At 35.3% G+C, this 27,772-nt stretch overlaps 1 protein-coding gene across 2 annotated transcripts in view; it reads left to right on the top strand.

Moving 5' to 3' along the window:
- ambra1a (autophagy/beclin-1 regulator 1a) overlaps nt 1-26,862 on the top strand; it is a 106,457-nt gene extending 79,595 nt beyond the window's left edge. The window contains exons 17-19 of one of the 2 annotated variants that reach the window (XM_002667669.8): nt 106-314; nt 20,708-20,839; nt 23,865-26,862. In XM_002667669.8, coding sequence (XP_002667715.3) covers nt 106-314; nt 20,708-20,839; nt 23,865-24,415 — 892 coding nt within the window. In that variant the 3' untranslated portion in view covers nt 24,416-26,862. 2 annotated transcript variants of the gene reach the window in all.
- The last annotated feature ends 910 nt before the right edge of the window (nt 26,863-27,772 follow it).

Below are 27,772 nucleotides of genomic sequence, written 5' to 3'. Positions count from 1 at the left end.
TTTGTTTTGTCAGATTAGACAGGACTGGCCTGAGGACTGTGATAATGTTGTAAGATTGGCTGTAGTGGTCACTCATCCTGCTGTGGGATGTGTCATGTTTTGCAGGAGCAGCAGGACTGATCGACGGTCACGCAGAGACATAGGCCTGATGAATGGAGTTGGTCTGCAGCCACAACCTCCCGCCGCTAGTGTTACATCACAGGGGACGCAGACACAGAACCAGCGACTACAGCATGCAGAGACACAGACCGACCGCGATCTTCCAGATGACCCCCAGCAGCCCAGCACTTCTCAGGGGTCACAGGTCACTGATGGTAAGACACTCTCTGTGAATCAGATTTTATGAATGAGCTTGGGTGAGTGAAGTCCATCTGTGATTAAATTTACACTTCATTGTTCTAAATTATTGTCTCTTTCTGAATGCAAAAATATGCAGCAATTTAAGTACATTTGCTATACTCTGTATGCAGATTCCAGCTGTAATGTTTATATTGTATATACCCTAAACCATGTCATCTTATTATGATATCTGTTTACATGTACATTTTGTGCAAGAAATATATTTTAGTGTCAGTGTTTCCATAGCAACAAGCTGGTGTCTGTGCTTCTGTCAGAAAAAAAATCATTAATTCAAAGCCTTTTAAGTGTTTTTTTTTTATTTTTGTCCCTTTCTCCTTGAGAAGTCTAAAATGAAAATGTCTCTTTCACCACAGTATTGTTATTAACTACTAAAACCTTGTTTATTCATTGAAATAGTTCATTTATAATATATTATTTAAGCTACTTCGATGAGCTACAATCCATTCATTTATTCATTTTCTTTTCGGCTTAGTCCCTTTATTCTTCTGGGGTCACCCAGGCGAGGCTCGAACCAGTTAGCTTCTTAAAGTGAGTCGATAGTGCTACCCACTGCACCACCACGATGCCCATGAAAAAAAATATTAAACTAAAATAACACTTAATAGGTTTTATTGTTATTATTTTTTATTATACCATTATTGTTCCCATTTTATATCAAGTGGCCTTAATTAATATGTACTTATTGTGTAAATACGTGTTGTACATTGTGCTTAGGTTTGATTAAATTTGTGCATGTAATTACATCTGTAATTAATTTCTGTTAGTATTGGCCATCCCTTATACCTTTACCCATTTTTAAAGCTACCCATACCACCAAACGTGTCCCTAAGCGTACCCATATCACAGCTCAATAGCACTAGAAGTGTACTGCAATATATTATGAACACATTAAGTACATTTTGTGTGTGTGGCCACTCACTAACCACTTCATTAGGTATACCTTACTAGTAATGTACTGCCTTAATCTTTCGTGGTGTAGATTCAACAAGGTACTGAAAATATTCCTCAGAGATTTTGGTCCATATTGACATGATAGCATCACGCAGTTGCTGCAGACCAGTCTCATTTGATTTGTGGTTTATGACATGGTGTGATATTCTGCTAGAAGTAGCCATCAGAGGATGCGTACATTGTGGTCATAAAGAGATGGATATGGTCAGCAACAATACTCTGGTAGATTTTGCCTTTGACACACTGTTTAATTGGTTTGTGAATTGAAGCCTCAGTTTCCTGTTTTTAGCTGACAGAAGTGGCACAAAGTGTGCTTCTGCTGTTGTAGCCCATCAGACTCAAGGTTTGACAGGTTCAGAGATGATCTTCTGCATACCTCGGTTGTAACGAGTGGTTATTTGAGTTACTGTTGCCTTTCTATCAGCTGGAACCAGTCTGGCCATTCTCCTATGACCTTTGGCATCAATAATGCGTTTGTTCCCACAGACCTGCCGCTCACTGGAAATTTTCTCTTTTGGACCATTTTCTGTAAACCCTAGAGATGGTTGTGCATGAAAATCCCAGTAGATCAGCAGTTTCTGAAATACACAAGCCCATCTGGCAACAACAACCATGCCACATTAAAAGTCCCTTAAATTACCTTTCTTCCTCATGCTGATGCTCAGTTTGAACTTCAGCAGATTGTCTTGACCATGTCTACATGCCTAAATGCATTGCTGCTATGTGATTGGCTGATTAGAAATTTGCGATAACAAGCACCTAATGTACCTAATAAAGTGGCTGGTGATTGTATTCAAATGGGACCGACTTATTTATCTATAAATCTAGATTTTAATTTATTTTTTAGTTATTGTAGCACATAAAGGAAAATGGTAATATTAATGCTTATTTTAATGCTTTTTGGGGTGTTTTTTGCTGTAAAACATTAACCCACATTTTAACCCACAAACTTCTAATTTGCATGCTAATTAATCTTCTGTTTAGTTTAACTGATTATTTAATCTCATATATTCAGCGGTAGGTCAGTCAGGTCATTTATTTTATTTATTTTCTGTTTTGTTTTTTGAGGTATCATTTGAATTTACAGGTTTTGGGCTTCATATAAGCATTGCTCTAGTTGTTTTTTTTATTTGTCTCTCTGTGGCCTTTAGTGAGAAGACAGAGGGGTGAAAAGAGAAGGCTGCGTGCTGCGCTTTGCCTTTTTATGCTAATGGTAATTACAGGGGACAGAAGAGGCCACTTTACCGGCACCCAACAGCTGAAAGTCCCAAGTTAATGTGTGTGTAGTATTGCTCTCATGTATAATGGCGGTTAGCTTCAGAGGGAGCGTTCATGCCAGAAAACACTACAGTACATCTCTCTTTTCTGGTACCAGCCATATTCTCTCTCTTCTGCCAGCCTCCATTACCCATCAGCCCACTTTAGCTCTCTACTCTTATTACTGCTGCTCTTCATGTGTCGCTTTTAGCAGCACACCAAACAGATGAATAAGCATGTCTAGATGAAGCTTCACTATAGGTCCCAGTTATAAATCACATAAATAAGCCGAGCGACAGATTTAACCCAGCTGACACTTGTATTTTTAGCCTTGTTTAAATGTGCAGTTTTATTTATAAACATGGTTAGGAGTCTGAGCCACCGCTGAATTGATATGTCTGATATAATGCCTAGTGGGAGCTCAGCTTCAGAAGAGCCAGATCTTAGTGTGTGCAATATTTAGCAGCTCATGTAATTAATATTTAACTGCTTTCCAAAGCTATAGATTGTAAATGTAAATCTCTGTGAAGTTTCCAGTCACATTGCATTATTTGTCAATTGCTAAAGGCTTAGAAAGTTTTTACTCTGCATTTACTGTAAATGAGGATGAGTTTGTAGAGCATTGTACAGTAGAGACAACTCTGCAATAGGACTATAAAATGTGTGCATATAAGATATACATCTTCAACTGTTTTACAAATGCAACTCATTTAAAGGGTCACAAAACACTATTAACACATTGTTTGAGATGTTGAAAGTCTTATATGTGTCCCACTCTGCTAAAAATACTATTAGGACACACATATTTCACAAAAAAAGTGAAAAAGGTTGTTTTTGTGTTTTTTCAAGCAAATTCCTTCTTCCGCTTTGAAAAGAAACTTGGAAGCTACATCACAGCGATTAGATACTTGTGTAAATTCCAGCATAGAGACCGGATGTCTGTACTGTCAGGTGAAATGTGACGTCTTTGAGTTTTCAGCATTAAGTCATGAGAAAGTCTTGGTTCGAACCAATCAGCACACTCTATTTTGTATGTGGTGCAACTTCATTAATATGCATGATAGCTTTGAAGACTCCTTTTACCTGTTACAATGTTCAGACGGCAAGGGGCGCCACGTTGTGTTGCCAACTGTAATTACAACAAGTAGTAGAAAAGAAACTGTTTGGAGACATGGCTTGTCAGTTTTGTGTTTATAAATGTGCCGCAACAAAAGTTTTGTTTTCATTTCCCCGTGATGAGAGCGCAGTGTGTGTACCCACATGTGTGGATTACAGTGGTCTGCTAACATGTGACAAAAAATATGTTTGCAAGGAATTTTTTTTTACCGAGAGCTTTTCACGTCTAGAAATGGTGAAATCCGGATTTGCAGCTCATCTTCTTTTAAAAAAGGTAATTGTGTGATCAGTGTTCTTTGTTTGTTTATTCAGATGTCAAAGTTAGTTCGTATCGTCAGCAGTACTCTTTCAGTTTTTAAAGACATACTTTAGTCAAAATGATTTAGTTACTAAGTTTACAGTACGCTAAAATCACTACAACACTGCTCTCTGGATGTAAAAATGTAAACACCTTAATCAAACTTACCGTCGTGTAGGATTTTCGCCGCATTTTGTGACAGGATAGCCTATACACACACGGCTGTCGGACACTATTCTCTTCACCTATCGAGTGCATCTAAGTTACCCAAGTGTATTTAAAAATGCAGAGGGTTTTTCTCATACAGCATGTGGTATCAAAAATTGCACTAAAACTACACTCTTCCAGCAGTTCCTCGCGTTCAGTATCTCTTTGTCACGAGGGGCATGCATGAAATGTTTCTGAATGAAAGTGAAATTGCCAAACTGCAGTTACAGTCGACAAATTAAAATTAAAACAACCGAAATTGCATGAAACTTCAGATGAAATGTCTATAGTGTGGTGACGCTATGACATTAATTGAATTATGTGCTATAACATGTAAACGGGATCATGAAAGGAACATTCAACTCATGTAAACAACTTAGTCATATTATTGTCTTATTTAGATTATGGCAAATAATTTAATTACTGATGTCCATGTAAACGTAGTCACTGTCAATCTTCCTGCATCTGTGTTTGTGTTGCCACTGTAAAAATTTGCGCGTTTAAATTAGGCAGACTGGGTGGTATGAGTACTGTATTCCAGAAACTGCTGATCTACTTGGATTTTTGCACCCAATCATCTGAAGAATGGTGAAAAGAAAAGAGAAAATATCTAGTAAGAGTGAAGCTTCATTTACTGTACCAGCAGCAGCTAAGCGACAAGTGACCATTCATTTTAATGGAGAGTGATCAATTCTGGTCATCTCTGGCTACCCGAGCAACAGAGAGAGGATGTGGGAATGTTGAGCAACGCAACAATTTCGAGGATCCTTCAGCTTCATGCAAATCAAGAGCATCAGTAGAGCTCATGTGATCCTCACAGCTCCTCCGCCAGCCTGTTGTGTTCTCTGTGTTGTGCTGTAGGGTGTTTGCAACAGACAATGGCAGAGCACATGTTTTTTTCTTGTTCATCTTTGTAATTAAGTGTTTTATGTTCTGAATAATTTCCCTCCACAATGTCTATTTTCAGCAGCAAGAAAACTCATTCGCTGTCATTGAATTTCATACATAAATGATACCTCAAGGTGGGAATGCCCACTAGTGACTTTAATTGCCATCCAGAGTGAATGGTAGCTGCAAAATTGCTAGTACTGTGAATGAGGCTTAAGCATTGTTACACTAGGCTACAATTCACATAGGGTTACAGTACCATTGATTTGATTTGATTTATTTATTTCGAACAGAAAAATCATACACAAAACAATTCTTCAAACAAAACACATTTCAACAAGATCGAAATGGAGCGGGATGAAGCACAAGCTTATTATATTCCCCACCCCATTACCACATACACAGCATTCGTTTATTACTTCAACTTATTTTTTCTTTTACTTATGTATTCTTTTTACATGAGACATATGAGCTTTACATGTGACATGTTTGTGGCATCTTTGACATATTATATGTTTGATTCCATTTGTACATTTACATTTTATAACATAGAGCCAAAACAATACATAGTATTGTAAACAGCCATTAGTTGAAATTTCATCATACCTTATTTTCAACCTCCTAAGATTTTGTTCTTTTCTTCCCTTGTCTTTCTTCAAAAAAATGTTGTATGCATTTCGGAAGTAATTTATTCTTAGCTTTAAACATAAATTGTGCTGTTTTAGATTGAACCAAATCATTCAACCTAAGTATCTTCAATTTAAAAAATAAAGCATTTGTATGCTCCAAATACCCCACATTTTCTATCACTTTAATTACTTTTTTCTGTATTGTACTTAAGGATTGTAAGTTAGATTTATATGTATTCCCCCAAATTTCAACACAATAACTTATACACTCACCGGTCACTTTATTAGGTACACCTGTCCAACTGCTCCTTAACGCAAATTTCTAATTAGCCAATCACATGGCATCAACTCAATGCATTTAGGCATGTAGACATGGCCAAGACAATCTGCTGCAGTTCAAACCAGGCATTGGAATGGGGAAGAAAGGTGATTTAAGTGACTAAGAAACAGGAAACTGAGGCTACAATTTGCAAAGGCTCACCAAAATTGGACAATAGAAGATTGGAGAAATGTTGCCTGGTCTGATGAGTCTCGACTTCTGCTGCAACATTCGGATGGTAGAGTCAGATCCATCCTGCCTTGTATCAACGGTTCAGGCTACTGGTGGTGGTGTAATGGTGTGGGGGATGTTTTCTTGGCACACTTTTGGGCTCATTAGTACCAGTTGAGCATGATCATGTCCATCCCTTTATGACCACAGTGTACTCATCTTCTGATAGCTACCTCCAGCAGTAAAACGCTCTGTCATAAATCGCATGTCATCTCAGATTAAACTCATTATCATGTTCAAGACACCACTGTAATCAAATGGCCTCGACAGTCAGGAGATCTCAATCCAATAGAGCACCTTTAGGATGTGGTAAGCGGGAGATTCGCATCATGGATGTGCAGCCGACAAATCTGCAGCAACTACGTGATGCTATCCTGTCATTATGAACCAAAATCTCTGAGAAATATTTCCTGTACCTTGTTGAATCTATGCCATAATATGGCAACATAAGTGTGTTATATAATACTTATATTGGTTTATTGTCCAAGATAAATCTTGCTTTATACACTATTGCTACAGTTTTGACCAATTTTGAAATCACATTATTTATTTGCGGTTTCCAACTAATTTTATGATTAGTTGGAAACCGCCTTTACCTGAACATAGGAAGATTGGAAAAAATTTACTTTGTCTAATAAGCTTTACATTAGTTTACATTTTGTGTAAAGGGCATGGATTTTTCCATGTCACCGATTCAAGCTGTTGGTGCTGTAATGGTGTGGGGAATGTTTTCTTAGCACCTTTTGGCCTCATTAGTACCAACTTTTTTATTTCAGTGCCACAGTCTACCAGAGTATTACTGCTGACCATGACCATCCCTTAATGACCATAGTATGTCCATCTTGCGAAGGCTACTTCCATCCTCATCTCAGTTTGGTTTCTTGTCATGGATGTTACTGTAATTTCAGCTTGTCAAGCAGAAGTAGAAACTTTTGTGTGATTTATAAAGTTATGTCAGGAAAAATGTATTTTCAAGTAACAAAAAAGGTAAAGAGTTTTATTTATTTATTTGTTTGCGTGGTCATTCATGCATTCATTGATTTAAACCTATATACGTTTTGCCCAGGACATCATAAAGTTGAAATTTAGCTTTAGCTTACATGGAATTACATATTTGCAGCTTGGAAAGGGTGCGGAAAGAGAAATTACTATTTTAATTAATTTGGATAAAGGGATTAAAGTAGGGATGGGAAAGGAGGGATAGGGATGAGCTATCAGCACACCAAGCAAATGCGGCACTCGCCGGCACTGCCTGAAGCGTCCTCTAAATTGATTGGCTCTAGCTTTAGCAAGACTCAAATGAAAGCACTTCTATGGAAAATTGAGCATTTTAAAAGAGCGAGAATAGAAATGGAACAACAAACACCCCTTCTTGTTTGATTTTTAAAGCTGAACTGTTTTAGTTATAGTCAAATTTTGACAACAGTGTTTTAACACATCGTCCATGAATAGAAATAATGGTGGAACAGGAGCGAGAGCAATCCCAGAGAACATAAACAGCCTGAAGCTGTCTGAAGTTTGGTGGTTTTAGCAAATCATGGAAAGCTTTTGACCTCAGTATCAAAGTGTGAAAAGAGAGCTTTTGTAAAGTTTTTTTTTTCCTTCAATGTTTCCAAAATAGCTAAATCGTCCGCTTGTTTACAGAAAAAGTATCTCTTAAAGATTTGATGTCAATAACCTGGCAAATTTGGCAAGCCAAAAACCCTCAAAAGAGCTATTGTATCAGCTTGCTTCTTGTAAACATGGCTTTGTCAATGTGGACAGATTGAAATGAACCTTGTGGCCTGGATGTTATTTTAGATGATGTTACAGCTTGCCAGAATCTCTGGAAAAAATGCTCTCTAGTTTATTTCACAGTATGAGAGAGTATATCAGTGAATAGACTGAGGTCTGGTGCTCTGGAAACCTTTCTCTAACGTTGACCTTAAATGTGTACATTTTCTTTTCACTTAAATTGATTTGCATGTCACCAGTCTATTAAACATAGGTAGCGGGTTTCATGGCGGTGTGTGTTTGTTTTGTGGCGTATGATTGAGGTCAGATGTGCTGCGTCTTCGCCCGCAGCAACTGTGTGTTTGTGTCTCTGAGGTACTACAGGTGCCAAGAACTTGATGACTCAAAGTTTCAGGCTAGAGAAGTTCACATCTGAGTGTCTCACCTCAAGGAAAGCCATCTTCCCACACAAACAGCGCACACTCCCTGCAGTGAGATCTGTGGGCGAGGGTTAAGTGTGGTATCGTTTTAAACGGCAGTCAGTGAATAAGCTTAGGGGTTAGTATTAGCATCCTTTTCCGTACATTTTATGTAATGAATATGAGGAAAGAGTGTGTTATATTTACTCAAGTTATGCTAGGAAAAACAATAGAGATGCACAAATGTTCCGTCTCTTGATTCCTCACCTACATTTTTTTAGTTTTCTGTTGTGAATACTGAATTGAATGTAACAAATATCGTGTCAAGTCTTTGTACAAAATGTACTTTTTGGAATAAATGCCTCACATTAGCATTCAGAGAGAGGGATTAAGAAACTCCAGGTTTCCATTTTATGATGTTTACTTCATGTTTAAATATACACTTTGTTTGTTTGGTTATTGTTTATTTTTATTGTTTATTTTTTTGCATCTCTGTAAGATGTGGTTTCTGTCTTCTACTTCTTTCTTCATGATTGAGTTTACTGATGAATGGCATACTGAATTTGCTTCACCTTAAATTTTCTTCAGACTGGTTGTCAATAATTTGTCTTTTGTGCGCTTATCTGTAGATCATAATATAGCAAATGAGCAATGAGCAGAGCAAAATCAGGTGTTATAGGAGGGTTTTACTAGGTACCATATTGTGTTAAATACTACTAAAAATTTGAGGTCATTTAGATGTTCAAATGTATTTGAAAGACATCTGTTAAGCTCACTAAGATACAGTAAAAGCTAAAAATATCAAATATTAGTACAATTTAACTTTTTATATGTAATTTAGGGTGTAGTTTATTTTAAAAATATATTCTCTTCATTCTTCTGCGCTGAATTCATGCTAAGAAATTTTTTTTTTTTTAAATATTGATTTAACCCACATGGTAGTTGCTGTATATAACCTCTGATTACATGAATCTGTGATTTACAATATGAACCAATTTATTAATAATCATACTACTAATAACAATAATGCCTTTTCTAAATGGTCTCTGATTGCTGAACATTATGTTTATCTTAGTAAAACAAGTACACCAATCCAAACAGAATGAGTCAAAGTGGAATTAAAATGTCCAAACAAGCATCCCCAGCTACAGTAGAAACAAAATGCAGAGATTCACCATTCTCTTGCTATAGAGTGTGAACAAGTGTTACCTCAGGGTCCTCTTGTTTGTTTGTGTACATTATTAGACTATATATATATATATAGTAAATTATCCCTGTAATATATATATATTACAGGGATAATTTACCCAAAAATAAAAACTGTAATCATTTACCAAACTCGACTGGTTTAAAATCTGGACAACTAACTTTCTTCTGTTCAACGTGAAAGATTTAGATTTTGAAAAATGTTGCCAACCAAAATGAATGATTATTGAGCAACCCATTGACTTTCTTTGTTTAAAGTCAATGACTGCAATCAACTGTCTGGTTTCCAACATTCTTCTAAATATAGTCTTGGGTGTTCAACAGTAGAAAATCAAACCGGCTTTGTAAGAACTTGGGGGTGAGTCAATGTTGAGTAAATAAATAAAATAGTGAGAACTATCCTGTTAACAAGATCTTAACAAAAAAATAAATAAAATACAGAACAAACTGCCAAATAATGGCAATAAGAGTATGAGTAGATAATAATATCTATGAGTAGACAATAATGGAGTAAGAGTAGTTGAGCTCAAGTGCATCAATTGAAGCGTCTTGAAGGGTGGCAGGGCATGTCAGGCAGTAGAGAGCATTTGATTGGTCAAAATCTGATGAGAAACTGAAGTATGAGGTGACGTGAATTAAACAAACTAAAAGCTTTACATGCTTATTTTTTTCTAAACCTTATATTTGTCACTGTTTTGGAGAACACTAGCTTATAGATATCTTAAAAAACTAACAATACTGATCTATAATCCTCATTTAAAAACCTTTATTTAAATTTTATGAGACCTTTAATGGTTAGAAATGCTCTGATTTTAATGCAAAGCAATTGTTGTGTTTTATTGTAGGGGTTTGATTTGGCATTAAAACTTTCTCACCGGCTAGCATCCAATCATTCTTCAGTGGTCAGAGATTAGAAAGACAGGCAGACGGTGGCCAGTCTCATTATCTCACTTCTTGACGTGTAGACACCTCAACTCTCCTTTACAGAGAATCAGCTGTCATAACAGAATACCAGCCAAAGGTCAGGAGAGTTTTCATAATCTCTCCTCCCTCCTTTCTCTCAGCTTCCTTTAACTCTTTTCCCGAACACAGGAAAATACGTGCATGCATATGTATAGACATTTAAATTTAGTCATTTGACAGACGGCTTTATACAAATGAGGAAGTCATTAAGTGATTCATCTTAAAGAGACAATACTCACAAGAAGTGCTGCTAATACAAGTTTCTGACAATGTTAGAGGAAGACTAAGTCTCACCAGAGTAGTGGGAGATTATTTAAAGAGCGAGAAGATTTTTTTTATTTTTTACATTCTTACAATTATCACAACAAAGTTTGAAGCATGTAAATGGATAGTCGAAACTAAAGCCACTTGAATGTATACAATACAGTATCTGCTTGTTAAGTCGTGACATATGACACTGTTTCCGGGTCCTGGTACTTGTTTGAATTGAGAAAATACTTGTTTATGACAGTCATATCTCGCATTAAACGGATTGTTTAATAAAATAATGGTGTATACAACACTCTCCGCCAGAGGTGGGTAGAGTATCCAAAATCTATACTCAAGTAAAAGTACAAGTACTTGCAAAAACTTGTACTCAAATAAAAGTAACAATCTTAAAAGTTACTCGAGTGAGAGTAAAAAAGTATCTGATGAAAAAATTACTCAAGTAAATAGTTACTTGTTACTTTATATATATATATATTAGGGCTGTAACGATACACGATATGAAATCGAAATCGCGACACTCAGATCTACGATCCTGTGTCGCGGTGTGACAAGGGAGAATCGCGACACACCCCGTGACTACCTTTCCAATAACGTCACGCGTGTCTGCACAAATTGAGCTAATTAACACTTTTTTCCGTTCGACATTACGAGCACTGCTCCGTTTAAGCCCTCGCAATATTTAGCCAGGAGAGCTCGCACGGAGCTCTTAGTAAGGGACCGTCTGAATGTGTCAGGAATTTCAAAAACAAAACCAACTTAACCCCGCTTGACAACCGACAATGGCAGAAACATTGCCAATGCTGTCAAAGTGGCCGGATTTTCAGTGCATATACGATGATTTGCTCACACTTTTAATGTGGCTGAGCAGAGAGAGATGGGCGTTTACCAGATGTCCCGACTCCTTTGCAGAGTAAGGAAAGTTGTCACGTTTTTTTCACTGCAATGTTGACATGATGGTGTTTCTGAAGAATTTTCAACTCCCTTAAATCAAACGAGTTTGGTATTCTTGAGAGAAATAAGTTGTTTATTTGTTTAATGTTTACTTGATTTGTGGTTTGCAGCACAAGCATTAAGCCTCAGTGCGAAACAGTAGCCAAAATGTAGGTAACAGTGCAAACTTTTCTGTAACCGTGCTGTGCGCTTTCTGTTTGAACCTTTGGGAGTGCTGACTGACAGGTGCGCGATGCGTGAGGTCAGAAAACACGATGAAGCATTCAGTTAAGATGAACACAGTTTCTATAGTTATACTTTATTTAGAGATAAAGGTATATGGCTCTGCATATAATCACTCTATCTTGCTGGAGTTTATAGCCGTTTCGCTTTACTTTAGGACGCATTAATGCCGCTCTGAGGGTCTAATCGCTGTTTTAAGTTATCCAGAGCTGTTTTTTAATATAAATTAATTATTTAAATGAAAATAATTTAGGGCAGTGCTATTTATTTTATTCATTTTATTTAGTTTATTCTGTTCTTCTGTGCTAAACACTGCAGGTGCGTGAAAATGCTCTTTTGTTCTGTTCCGCTATTAATATGCTAACATATAAAAATAAATCAGTATTATTAAACTGCAATATTTAATGTGTCAGACACAAAATAGACATGTCAATTTGTTTAATATAAAATTAATAGTAATCTGACCAGTTAACCGTTAATAACCGATTAATGAGCAGCGTATGTTGGTTAGCAAAATTAACGAAATGAGCATCCCTAGTAGCCATTTAATTTACTTTTTCTATGCAAGAGAACTTGATTGAAAAAGAATTTTCAACCTGCTTGAACCATCTACACAATAGAGTTTAGTTCTGTTTGGTTTTTTAACAGTAACATTTAACTTTAACAGTAACTTTAACAGTAAGAAAACAAAAGTGATATAGCTTTGGCTATTTATTTATTTTATATATGGCTATTTATATGGTTAATAATTTGCATAGTTAATATTGTTCTTTGATGTTTAGTTTATACAGATTTTTCAAATGTTATTTAATAAAAAATAGTTTTAAAAATCTTTTTTTTCCCACCCCACACGAAAAAAAAAAAAAAATCCTAATACGAACCGATTAGTGGGTCAAAAATCGTGATACGAACCGAATCGTGGGTTTGGTGTATTGTTACAGCCCTAATATATATATATATATATATATATATATATATATATATATATATATATATATATATATATATATATATATGATAACGGTTTCATGGTATACCGCGGTTTGGAAAAGTCAAGGTTTTCTGCCATACTGTTCATAAGGTATGAGTAAGATTTTTCTTTTCTTTTTTTTTTTATGGACAACAGTATCTCCAGCAGAACAGATATCCAAAGATGCCTTTTAAATTGTAAAGAAATCAGTGTTTTTGAAACTAATGAGGACAGCAGAAGTCCATGATTCATTTGAATTATTCAGCCTGACATGTTTTCTCTTACAAAATATTGTAAATGTTTCTCAAAATAAAATATATTGTGTTCAAAGGAGAAAAAGGTTTTATTTTTTACCCAGACATTTAAAAAGAATAGATTTTGGAGAAGTAATCACAATATCGTAATACCGTGATATTTTTATCCAAGGTTATCATACCATCAGAATCTTATACCAGCCCATGCCTAAAATGTATATACAGGATGGGCCTTTTATATGGATACACATTAATACACTTATTGGGAATTTCACAAGAAAAACAATGGTGAGCTTGGTTTTAAACGTAACTTTAATCTTTCATTAGTTATTTACAAGCCCCTCAAATATACTAATGTGTCACAAACAGGACGTTAAAATCACCCATGTGATTTGGATGTAGATTGTGGATGTGTTAAAATCAACCATTCCTGTTTTGTTAAGGTGTATCCATATAAATGGCCCAACCAATTTTACCCAATTTTAAATATTTCCCAAAATATGTTTAACAGAGCAAGGAATTGTTGAGAGTGTTTCCTATATTATGAAAGTCTTACTTGGTTTAAATCAGCTAGCATTAAAAACAGATTTTAATTGTTTTAAACCTATTTTCAGTCAATAATATTAGCCCCCTTAAGCAATTTTTTTTTTGATTGTCTACAGAACAAACCATCATTAATGATTTTCTTTAATTAGTTTGAATTAACCAAGTTAAGCCTTTAAATGTCTCTTGAAAAATATTAAGTATCTTAAAAAATAAATAGTCAAATATTATTTACTGACATCATGGCAAAGGCAAAATAAATCAGTTATGAGAAATTAGTTAATAAGCTATAGAAATGTTTTGATAAAATATTTCTGTTGATATAATATTATTAATAATAATAATAATAATAATATTAAATGTTCTATTTTTAATGGCTAACAGTATGAATGACTAATATGTGCAGGGGTAATAAGTTATTCCATTAAACAGCAGTTCCTTTAGTTATCCCATGGTTACTATTAATAGGGTTCAGATTGTGATAATGTTGACACTTACCACTTTGTGTTTTTTAAGGTTGGAGCTGTCATTCATATATGTTGAGATGTCAGTTCGATGCGCGCATCGCATTATGAAACTTCTTGTTGACATCTTGGAGTAAAAACAGACTGAACTTGAGGCCGGATGATCTGGTCTGATACACTCACTGCCCAGACAGCGTGGTCGTCGTTCTCGGAACTGCAGATGGCGACATGGCGGGACAGCAGTATAAACTTGCATGTCTTCCTAAACTTCGGCCATCATTCCAACATGGGCGCGCGCACTAACCGAAAGCGGAATCCACGTCTTTATAGCAACCTCACAACCTCTCCAATGCGGCTCCTTGTGATATTTGCAACAAGTCATATGGATCATATGTATTATCATTTGACAGTAACGGAGGAACGCCGCTAAATATAGCGAAGTAAGAGTACTGATTTTTCTCTAATAATTTACTTGAGTCAGAGTAAAAGTACACATTTTTAAATGTACTCAAAAAGTGCACGTTACCCAATAATTTTACTTAAGTAAATGTAACAAAGTAAATGAAACTCGTTACTACCCACCTCTGCTCTCCGGACATGTCTGGGGACTGGGATGGCCATTCTAGAACATCGTGTCTAAGCATGAATTCCTTGGTAGATCTGGAACTGTGCTTTGGGTCATCGTCTTGCTGAAACATCAAACCCTGCTGTAACTTCAGCTTCTTGACTGATTCCTGAACATTGTTATTTAGAGTCTGCTAATACTGGGGGCAATTTATGCGACTCTCTTTGGAGGTGGTCTGTGGTTTGTCTGTGACCATTCTAACCATTTTTCGCATTTGCCTTTCAGTTATTTATCTTGGTCTTGCCAAATCAATTTTGTGCTCTAATCAATCAGCATTAATTCACTACAGGTTTTGAAATCCACACAAAAGAGCCTATTTTTCAGTTTCAATTTATTTTCCACATCTCAATACAACTACACTGCTTATTTCTGTCTGAAAAACATGACATTATAAAGCGTTCTCTAGAAACTGAATGGCATTTCACTGTGATATCCTCTTATAAAGAAAGAGCACATAATTATGCAGCCACAGAGGGGTGGCCAAACTTTTGCATAAGACTGTATGTATATATATATATATATATATATATATATATATATATATATATATATATATATATATATAAATTGTGATCATGATTTTCGAAAGTATTACAGTGCTTTGTAAACGTTTATTATTACCATTTGTTGAGTCTCCCCATACATTTTGATATAGCGCTTGGACCCGGAAGTTGCTTCGCGTGAAATCACACTTGACAAAAGGATACAAATCCTAGACATGATATTTACTCCTCTAAGTTTCTCAAAAGTGCAGTAAAAGTTACATTTTTAAACCAAAGCTCTTCATAAAATCATAAAAAAACAGACAGCAAATATGAAGCAAACTCTTATGTATTTGCTGTTGAAAACAGATGATTCATATGTGTTGTATATCTAGTGTTTTTGATATCCAGTGACTCAGTGACTGAGGGGATTTACTGTACAGTCTGTCAAAACACTCTCTTAAAGCACCGTGTTCTCAGAAGAATAAATCCTCCAATTTCTATTATGACATTGATGGGGTTCTTGAGCAGTTTAAGTGTTAAGCAAACTGGCTGACAGATAAGCATTAATGTTCTTATTGTTTCTTAAAGAACAGAAATGGTTCATTCTTTTTTCTACACACACAAACACCTACACAGTCACTATATTGGAGGCATAACAGATGTTATGTATTGGATAAATAATTAATATATAGCTTAAAGACTCTCCTCGCTCCAAAGAAAAATGTCTTCCTTACAGAAGCCTGTAGGTGCAGTCGATGCAGAGGGATTGCTTTTTCATTGTTCAGCACAAACCCCATGAGGAGATGCTCCATACTGAGTCGTTTAATTGTCTCGAGCGGGCTGATATTGGCTTGGTCATTAGATGTGTATGAACAAAAATGCTGACGCGATAATAAGGCAGCACGCAGGGTGCCATTGACTCTGTCACACTTATTTTTTGAAGGCTTTGTGTTTTATACTGTATTTGGGGGAAAAAAACATTTGCTTTCTAATAAGCTGACACTTTATCTTTTTTATTTCCAGCACTAGAGTAATTCAAGAAGTGTAAAACTGAGGAGAAACAAACTTTGTCTATTTAATACTATAAAATAATCGTGACTAACCTTTTGACAACTGTTATTGGTACACTACCAATCAAATTTATCTTATGTAAATTAAAAATGTTACATTTAAGAAAAGAAGAAGACTTCAGGGTGCAATTATTTGATCAAAAATGCAGTTATTAAAGTCAATTTTAATACTTTATGAAATATATTTTATTCAATTTTAATACTGAATTTTCTGTAAACGATTAATTTTATTCTAATACCGCTGAAGTCAGGATTATTAGTCATCTTTGATTTGATAGGGCAAAGAAATTTTCACAATATGTCTGATAATATTTGTTTTTTTCTGGAGAAAGCCTTATCTATTTTACTTCATCTAGAATAAAAGCAGTTTTTAATTTTTTTTTAAACTCATTTTAAGGGCAAAATTATTAGCCCCTTCAAGCTATATTTTTTCTTTTTCGATAGTCTACAGAACAAACCATCGATATACAATGACTTATTAATCTAACTTGCTTAATTAACCTATCTAACCTAGTTAAGCCTTTAAATGTCACTTTAAGCTGTATAGAAGCTATATAGAAGCTATTTAAGGGCATTTCTTATGACTTCAATAGGATCTTTTGTTGTCAGGCTTAGGTTTCCTTTTTAATATTAAGATATTTGTTTTGAAATCTGTAATACCACTATTGTCCCTCATCGACAGTAAAAGAACCAACCTTTATATATTTTAAGGACATAGTCACTGAGGAGAAATCAGATGCTCAAGACATAATCTTTAAAATAATGACATATTAAAAATGCACCAAATACATGACAGATGTTTACAACAGCAGTGGATCATTAATTAAATCCTTATTTTCCACAGAGCAAAGCATCATCCACCCGCAATTAAGGCGACACGAACTAAAAAAAAACTAAAAAAAAAAAATATACATTAAAATGAAGTTATACATCATACATAATAATATACATACATACACATTATACATAATAATATACATACATACACATTATACATACATTATATATATATATATATATATATATATATATATATATATATATATATATATATATATGTATGTGTATATATATATATATATATATATATATATATATATATATATGTATGTATATATATATATATATATATATATATATATATATATATATATATATATATATATATATATATATAATAATGTATGTATAATGTGTATGTATGTATATTATTATGTATAATGTGTATGTATGTATATTATTATGTATGATGTGTAACTTCATTTTAATGTATATTTTGTTGGTTAGTTATCTACAGCATAAACGAGAAGAAGGAATTACATCTAAATTAAAGCACTTTAAAACAAGCCTGCTATAGTATATGCTTTAGCGCCAAAACAGTCCATTAAACTATTTTTATGGTTTCATTTTAATTGAATAACGAAGCGCGGTCTGAGCAGCATGAGCTGGGCAGTCTTTACAGACTATTCGCAGCACTTATAGTATTGTTAGATTACCTCGGAAGAATAAACTCAGTCTGAAGGATGAGATCTCTGAAGCTCATTGTGTAAATGGAGAGGCTTCCCGCATGTTTCGTTGTGTTGCGCGATTTGTAAAATGAGAGTCTGCATAAAACTATTCATGCTAGTCTGTCAAACAAATTTGGTTAAAAGACCCGCAGATATAACGGACATCTGCGCATAACAGGGTTTTATGCGTCCTGCAATATGTGATGTCAAGAGGGTGAATGCATAAGTAAGGTAAACTGCACACATTTAATTATGTAATGCGTGGACGTGTCTCACAGCGCAAAGCATAACTAAACCTTACATGTCCCTGCTTAATCAATCATCGATAAGGTCCATCGATTAAAGCGTTATCGACCATTAATAGATTATCAAGTAATCGTTAGCATCTCTAAATAACATATTTTGCACCCTAAATTTACCATACTCTACATTAAAAAGGGAGTTTATCCAAAACTGAAAATTCTGCGACCATTAACTCACCTTTTACTTGTTCCAAACCGGTTTTATTTATTTATTTTTTTCTGATGTTGAACAATAATATCCAATAACTTGTAGGTAATGTCTTTGGTTGTTGAAAACTTAAAGAGTAAATGCTGAATAAAGATAAGTCCTTTTGTTTATTGTTTTATTATTTATATTGTCAGACAGCTAAAACATTTAATAAAATGTGTTAAATCCATTGCACAGAGCGATTGGCATGCTGAAAATCTTATAAAATTGAAACATATAAAGATTTTACATTTATCGTGATAAATATTGATATCGACTGAAATAAAAAAAAAATGTTGTGAAAAATTTTTTTTTTGCCATATCGCCCATCTCTACCTCAGATTCAACAAGACAATAAGAATTAATAATAGAATGTGCTTTAAGGTTAATTGCATGTAATTCTGCAAATATAGTCATAATTGCTATAGTAAGTGCACAGAACATTTGTAACAAGAACATCTTAAAATAAATGTTTTGCAACAATTATACATCTAGAAAATTAAATATGAATCAGTTTTTTCATTTTTTTGACTAAAAGTTTCCAGCTAGCTCCCTTACAATATTTTTCATATTTGCAGACAGAAACAATGTTCATATTAAATACACGTTTGTAAATGGAAAATGTGTGCCCTCCGTTTTGCATTTTGTGCTCAGCATTTGTTAAAGGCACTTAAAGTGATGGAAAACAAGGACCAACTGGCATTAGTGTCCTCCCACTGGCCTTGGCCACCAGTGATCTGCAGAATTTGGTTATATTGGGTCCAAATGGCAGAGGTGATTTATTTTGCAGAAATGACCAGTGAGGAATGAATTCGCATGAGGCAAGCAAGTGTGTGACACGCACAATTGTGTGCACAATAGGCAACATAATGAACATTCATATTGGAAATTAGTGACCCTGAGTGCTGTTTGGTAAAAAGAGAATATTCAATCACATTAAAGACACTTTAAAACAGGAAGTTCAGCCTGCCAGCTGAGATAAGCTTTAAAGGCAGAAGGTATTTGTCACAGCAAGTCCAATTAGTCTAACCACTTTGAATGAACTGAATTGGTAATTACAAAGTTCTTTTTTAATCATATGTTGTCACTTGTATTGTTTGAAAAAGCTATATATTTTTCACAGGTTGACCTAACATGGGTTCTAACACTTTCCCTATAGTTAATGAAAGGTAGTTTTTGTCTAGAGGTAGAAGACACTGATAATACCCCATAGTGAGATGAAGAGATTTCCTCTCCATTATTCATAAATGACAATGTCTGGTTTTGCATTTCTTGCTGGAAAATGTTTTTGTTTTCTCATTCATCTGATTTACAGTCAGACGGGAAAATGTAAATGTAAAACCACAAGCAATGCAAAAGCAGTAATATTGAAAGGACTGTACTGGCACATCATTCTGTATCATTTTGAGCATGAAGAAGTGGTAGAGTTTCAGAGTTTTGTTCAGTAGTGAAACATCAGTTTAATCTTAACAATACCAATTCCCCCAAAATATATATACAAAAACTCACAAATATCATACTTCTGTGATTGTATTTCTCTTTGCTTTCCCCTAACATTTAGTCATTTAGTAGCACTTTTTTGAATATTTTTTTTGTTTTTCTTTTTAGATAGATAGATACAGTAGATGGATGGATAGTTGGAGTCAGAATTATTAGCCCCCTTTTAAATTTTGTTTTCCTTTTTAAATTTTTCCTAAATGATGTTAAACAGAGCAAGGACAATTTCACAGTATGTCTGATTATTTTTTTTTTTTTTGGAGAAAGTCTTATTTGTTTTATTTCAGCTAGAATAAAAGCAGTTTTTAATTTTTTAAAACCCATTTTAAGGTCAAAATTATTAGCCCCTTTAAGCTATATTTTTTCGATTGTCTATGAAACAAACCATCGTTAAACAATAACTTGCCTAATTACCTTAACCTGCCTAGTTAACATAATTAACCCAGTTAAGCCTTTAAATGTCACTTTAAGCTTTAATTGTCACTTTCAAGTGTCTTGAAAAAATATCTAGTCATACTGTCATCATGGCAAAGTAAAATAAATAAGCTATTAGAAATGATATATTAAAACTATTATGTTTAGAAATGTATTGAACAAATCTTCTCTTTGTTAAACAGAAATTGGGGAAAAAATAAACAGGAGGGCTAATAATTCCGACTTCAATTGTAGATGGATGGATGGATGGATGGATGGATGGATGGATGGATGGATGGATGGATGGACAAACAGATGAATTGATTGAATTGGAAGATCAAAAAGCAAATGTCTTTTAAACATGCTGAAATTATAATTCTCTTGTCAGCCACAGAATCTCTGGATTTTGAGACTCTGCCAGAGGATTCTGGATCTGAGGTGGTACCCGAGACACCACCCCACAGCCGGCCTCAGGAAGACGAAGGGTCAGATCCCAGCGAACCCAGCACAGACAGCACAGGTAACCAATACCTTAAACCAATAAACTTCAACTTAGAGAAATGTAAGGTCCTAAAAGTATTGAAAAGTCTTAAATGCTATTTCACAAGGTATTACATTTTGTATCAGTTTGCTAATGTTTGCCTAAATTTATTCTTTGAATATCAGGATGCTGTGTAGTTTATGAAATCAATGAATCCTACTAGATTTGACTTCAAGATGCTTTGTTTACTGCAGTAACCAGGGAAACACTGTTATTCCTGCTGTTAAAGGCGCACCCTGCTAAATTAACATTTTTATTCAGTATATAATACATTGTTAGTTTAGGATTCGTTTCTTGCAATTGGTATTTAGTAAATATACTGCAACTTACAATGCCGGCAATGTTACTGCCTGAAACCTGAAGTGGTGATGAGGTCTTAAAAAGTATGGAAAGAGTCTTTAAAAAGGTCTTATAAGAAAAATCCATTCTCTCATTTCATGTATATACCCTGGATGAAGATTTTGATCCAGGAGCTGTTGGTCAGTCAGGATTAGTTTTATGAGCACAAATAAAGTGATAAAAAACTTTCTTATTTTACAATATCAATTACCTCTGCCTTTAAGTTTTTTTGTTGCTAGGATCAATTTAGAGTTAGGAAAGTGTTTTTTTTTTCATGTCAAAGAAAAGGCATTCAAAACCAAGCAAAACCCAATTTATGGACCACAGTTGTTTTAATCTTGGTGGCTGATACATTTATGGGAATCAGTACTGGATATGTATTAAATTTTAAAAAAAGCACAGTTGACAAAGCTGCCATGAAAAAATTGTAGTGAAAATCTATATTAAACTAGAGTTGCAGTAGAACTGAGCAACTTATTTTGGAAGTGAAGCAGCATGCATATCATTTAAGCCATAGAGGATGTTTTCAGTTCAAGGAAATGAATGTAGGGGAATATTGGAATGCTGATAATTTGCCTTGGATACAAATGGGTGTTAGCATATCATGCAATCAGTGCATATACAGTTGAAGTCAGAATTATTAGCCCCCCTTTTTAATTTTTTGTCTTTTTTTTTTTTTATCTTTCCCAAATCATGTCTAACAGTGCAAGGAAATTTTCACAGCATGTTTGATAATATTTATTCTTCTGGGGAAAGTTTTATTTGTTTTATTTTGGCTAGAGTAAAAGCAGTTTTTATTTTTTTAAAAACATTTTAAGGTCAAAAGTTTTAGCCTCTTTAAGCTTTTTTTTCCGATAATCTTCAGAACAAACCATCATTATACAATAACTTGCCTAATTACCCTAACCTGCCTAGTTAACCTAGTTAAGCCTTTAAATGTCACTAAGCTGTATAGAAGTGTCTTGAAAAGTATCTAGTCAAATATTATGTACTGTCATCATGGCAAAGATAAAATAAATCAGTTATAAGAGATGAGTTATTAAAACTATTATGTTTAGAAATGTGTTGAAAAAAATCTCTTTAAATCTCTGTTAAACAGAAATTGGGGGGAAAAATAAACAGGGGGGCTAATAGTTCTGACTTTAACTGTATTTATGGTTTGCAATCAACTGTCTTCTTACAAGCAGTCATCAGAATGCTACCTTCCTGTGAAGGAGATAGATGCACATGCATTTAACTCTGCTTTGTGTAATTGCATTATATTAATAATAATAAACACTGAGTTCTTAGCGAGTCTGTCAGTTTTGATAATTAACATTAATGTCAAATTTTATGTGCATCAGGTTTAAAGGCAGATTTTGCTGCTGAGTGAGTGGTAAAAAGCAGACAGTTAATTGTTAATTAAAAGCTACTTACAACATGACGAACACATCAACCGGATGAACATTCCACAAATCTGCAGCCTGAATTCATTAATTATAAATACAAATGCACACATGCTTAGTACATCACAAGCTTAATAACAACAATTACTGTAATTATATCCCATTAATCCTTTAATACAGTACATCCAATGCATGTAGTAACACAATACAATTCATATGTATATTTCCCAATCCTGCCAAAATACCATGGTGCCGTTGCTGGTACTACAGGAAATCCATGGTAAATAGCCTTAAATAGATCATTCATGGCAGTGTTTTTCCTGCCTTTGAGAATGTCAGCGCTGTTCCATGGCTTTAAACTAAACCACTGAGACTGTTTGTGTTTTCAGTGCTTCTCTTTGAGCGATCAATTCGAGACCGATCCGCATGTAAACAAGCCGAAATTTGTGCTGTTGGGCCCGAACAGATAAGCAGTCAATGGGGCACAAACAAGCAGCGCTGTTTAGTTCCTCTTTGAAGCATGAACATCATCTCAAACAACTGTTATCGTTTTATTAAGGGAAAGTTGTGATATAACGTGTTAGCGTTTTATCATGTGATATAACGTGTTAGCGTTTGAATCAAAACCACACTGACATTTGGACAGCGGCAAATGCTCCCAGTCAAAGCGCTGCTCAATTGTACATTAGCACGTTGCATCACAGCCACTCGCGTTCACAAAACGAATGCAGGAAAAGTAACAATATCAGTGCAGATTTTCATCCATTGCAAAAGAAAGCAGACGCTTGAAAGGCTTGTTGATGCTGATGCAAACTTCTGAAACACTCACAATAACTGTACTTGATCCAAAGCGCCCAAACGCTACAATGATCAAAGAAAAGGGTAAGCACAAACAGTTTATGAATAATTTAGAGTCGATCGTGGCGTTTTAATTGCACCTCACCTTCCTGTTATATATTAGACCCATACAGCATGTGTCCAGGCTGTAAACCTGCTCTGCAACAGCTGTTTAGAAGCCATTTGATTTGTGTAAAATGCTGCCAAGACATAAATCTCCCACCAGCACCAAACATTTCGCTGTCAACACAGCCCGCAACTCCTCATGCTTTGTAAGCTCTCAATTTCACTTTTTCTCCTAAAGGCCAGCCAGCCTTATTACTTTGTTCCTTCCTGCTAAAGTTTATTGATCCCAGAAAGCAAGTCGGACTGTTTACCCTGCGCTCTGGTATTTCTTGAAGAACTCAATAGTCATATTCTCTCCCTTTCTCCCTCTCTCTCAGGTCAGGCTGAATATGTTTCTCGTATCCGAAGGTTAATGGCTGAGGGAGGCATGACTGCGGTTGTCCAGCGTGAGCAGAGCACCACAATGGCGTCCATGGGCAGCTTTGGCAACAATATCATCGTCAGCCATCGCATCCACCGAGGCTCCCAGACAGGAGCGGATGCACAAAATCGTACTCGTTTAAGTCCAATACCTGGTCCTTCTTCTGGTGCTCCGGAGTCTTTAGCTGCAGCTTCGTATTCGCGCGTCCTCACTAATACATTAGGCTTTCGTGGCGACACAGCTCAAGGCATAGATCTCACAGAACAGGAGAGACTGCACACATCCTTCTTTACACCGGAGTTCTCTCCTCTTTTCTCATCTGCTGTCGATGCAACCGGTCCTTCCTCCTCAATAGGAGCAGACAGCGTCCTGGAGGGAGAAGACTTTCACGACTTTGCGTCTCTCCCTCCATCTTTACTCTCATCCTCGCCGTCTCTTTCACCAGTGAATAACAGTAACTACAGCAACAGCGATAGTAGTTATCTTGGAGATGAGTACGGGCGCTGAAAAGCCTGCAGTTTTAGGAGAACTCCTAATAATTTGAAGTCAATCAAGAAGAGAGAAGGCAATATTTACATTCAGCGCTCCTGTTCCTCTTCGGTTTCCCCATCGCTGTTCATATTCCACATCTACTTTGACAGAGATTAGTGAATGATGAAAGACTGAAAATAAAGTAGGAGTTTCCTAGCCAAGAACATTCCACTTTTTGCTGAACTTCCCAATGATCGTGTTTGACCTGTTGTCCATCATGATGTGTGCATATAAAGGCACATGCAGATTGATGTGCGTGTGTGTGTGTGTGTGTGTGTGTGTGTGTGTGTCGGCAGAGAGAGGATCATCACTTTGCAGTTAAATAGGTTTCAACAGGACGTTTTGTTGTTCTACATCCCAACATTTGAGATGACATTGGAGTCTGCTGCCCTGACCATAAAGGTAAAACTATATCAGCCTGTAGCTGAAGTTACAAAATCATGGCACACTCTGAACGTTTGGTTATGTTGCTGTTGATTAGTTTACAGCTGTGTGTAAGGTCACTGGTAAAAAAGGTCAAACGGTTATATGGTGAATTTTAATGAAGTTGAAAGCCCACCTTGATTTATTTTGTGTTTTAATTTATATTTTGCTTTGTTATTAGTCTTTGTTTAAAGGTTTTAGATTTTCTACAGTTAATTCTGTTCAACTGCACACCCAAAATCAACATGCTGCTGTCATTTTCATGTCCTAAATCTCATGTCTTTCTTTTTATTCATCCATACATTGGAAGTCAGTGGTCACTGAAGTGTCACCATGTAGTTTTTATAAACATTATATTTAAGAATTTCTTCTTTTATTTAAAGAAAGTCAGAAGGGTTAGTAATTGAGGGTCAGCTTGTGTTGACTATTCCTATCTGAATATCACCCAAAACATAAACATCATTTCCTCACCCTCTACTTGTTCCAAACCTGATTGAATATCTTTCTTCTGCTAAACACAACAGATCTTGAAGGATGTTTCAAATGAGTAGCCAGTGATGTTTTGTTCATACAATGAATGTCAGCGGCTTCCCTTTTCCAACATTTCAACATACGAAGAGTTCAAACCTCTTAAGTGCCATTTGAAATCATCTTCTCAGCATTTTTTCTCAGCCTCCTATGTCTTGATTCAGTCCTTTCACTTTTATGGCAAAGAATAGATTTTTTCCATCTCTTCTAACATGAAATAACTGACCATAAACATAAGAGGCTGAAAAAAATGCTCATTGTGGAAGAAAATTACCGATGGCACTTAGAGGTTTTGGCATCTAAACTTTTCATATTCAACATAGAAAAAAAAACAGATTGGTTTGAGGATGAGCAAATGCTGAGTGAAATTTTCTATTTGGCTGAACGGTTGCTTTAAGATGTTGTGCCCATCTGCATCCCCATCCTTCAGTGAGGTAGACTCAGCCGTCTTTGCTCTCACTGTTACCACGGAAACCCCTCAATTATCACGCTTTGCCCCAAATACAAACCAGAAAGACTTCTCATCGAAAAGGTCTTCCCTTCCCTGTTTACAGTAAAGTGCTTCTTGACGCAGTGTGATAAACCCCACACACACAGAGCCTCGACGGGAAAGCGGTGAAGTCTGACAGACGTGTGTGTGTGTGAGAAACGCTATCCTAGTTCTGTCAGCTACTGTAGATTTTCAAAAGCCTGCTGAAAGTTAAGCAGACACCTGACAACATTTGTGTTGCATCCTTCTCTTTCATTTCTCTGCTTCTGCGCTCCCAGAAAACAGTTTTGAGGTGTGTTGTGTTCAGAGAGCCTGTCCGTTGAACCTTGACGATTGTTGCTATGCTTTTTGAATTTCAGATTTCAAAGCATATTTTTGGGCTTATCCACATAAAATAACCACATAATGTCTGAGCTGCTTAAGTGTTTCTTTTGTTGATTCGTGACCTAAGGTATGGGGTTTTTCAGTGTTGAATGCTGGCCAGTGCTTTGGTACACATACAGTAGTACTGCACTGGGATGGCGGATGTCGGAATGAATGTTTATGCGAGGTTTTTCTTATTCACAGGCTAATGCATTATGTTCTGCATTAATATGGAGACACTCTCTCTGCTTCTTTTGGCAAAGCAATTTATCTTAAAAATGAATGTCTGGCAGTGTCTCCTGAACCTGCTGCTTTGGTAAACAGTGTAACCTCGCAGCTCACTGGCCCAAAAAAAAAATCGACATCCTAGTGCTCGTTCTGTAAGAACAAACTCTCTTAATTTCTCTTTTCCTGCGAGACTGAGACAAATTACAGCAGTGGCTCTTATGATGGATTATGTACTTAACATGTTACTTTTTTTGTCTTTTTGTTGGTTTTTCTGTTCATTTTAGAAATCCATGTTATTAAATCTTTTTCTTTTAAAAATATATGTAAAAGCTGCATACTTGGAGTAACAATCCTGTATGTGATTTAAGTGGAATAAAATGACACAAAAACATGATGTGTTAATGTTTGTGTTTGGACAATGAAGAGGATTAATATGCACATGTAGTTGTTTAATTTTAGTGTGAAGTAGGAGATGCTCTTGATTTTATTTTTAATTCAAAGTCTCATGCAACGTTTAGATTAGGCATAAAACAATAACTGTTTTCAAGGTATACTGCTGTTTGGAAAAGTCATGGTTTTAAAACTGCCAAAATTTTCAGTTATACCCTTCCTACAGTAAATGTAAGATTTTTTTAGGAGTTTTTTAGGACAGCAGTATCTCCAGAAGAAAATATCTACAAATATGCTGTTTTATATTGTAAAGAAATCATTGATTTTGAAACTAATGAAGACAGCAGAAGTCAATGATTCATCTGAATATTTAGCCTGACATGTTTACTTCTCCAAAATATCTTAAATGTTTCTCGAAATAAAATATATTGTGTTCAAAGGGGAAAATTTTTTAGTTTTTTACCCAGACATTTAAAAAGATATTATTTTAAAGATTGTGATGCTGTGATATTTGTATTCATGGTTATCATCAGAATCCTATTGCCCATGCCAAGTCAAAGACTATAGAATAGGTTGTTTTCAAGAGATGTCATTGATGACGTGAAATTCAGATGGAGGGCAGAAAGTGGTTCTTCTACATAGTAATCACTATCAGAACATCAATATATTTCTGCTTTGTGTTGTTTATAATTGTTTAAATCGGCCAAAATAAGAAATTCGACCAGCTTTTATAGACTTCCAAAAGTTTTTGCTTATAAAGGGGAGAAATGTCAAGAAACTGGCTGAAAATTGAAAAAAAAAAAAAAAAAGGCGGCATGTAATAAAATTTTTTTTAATACATCCATGTGTACAAGCTTTTTTGAACATGATAATTGGTTTGGCAGCACCAATAAAAATTATATACAGGCCAA

Source organism: Danio rerio, chromosome 7 (assembly GCF_049306965.1).
Source record: "Danio rerio strain Tuebingen ecotype United States chromosome 7, GRCz12tu, whole genome shotgun sequence".
NCBI lineage: Eukaryota > Metazoa > Chordata > Actinopteri > Cypriniformes > Danionidae > Danio > Danio rerio.
Note: the sequence above shows the minus strand (reverse complement) of the source record. Positions and strands in the feature narration are given on the sequence as shown.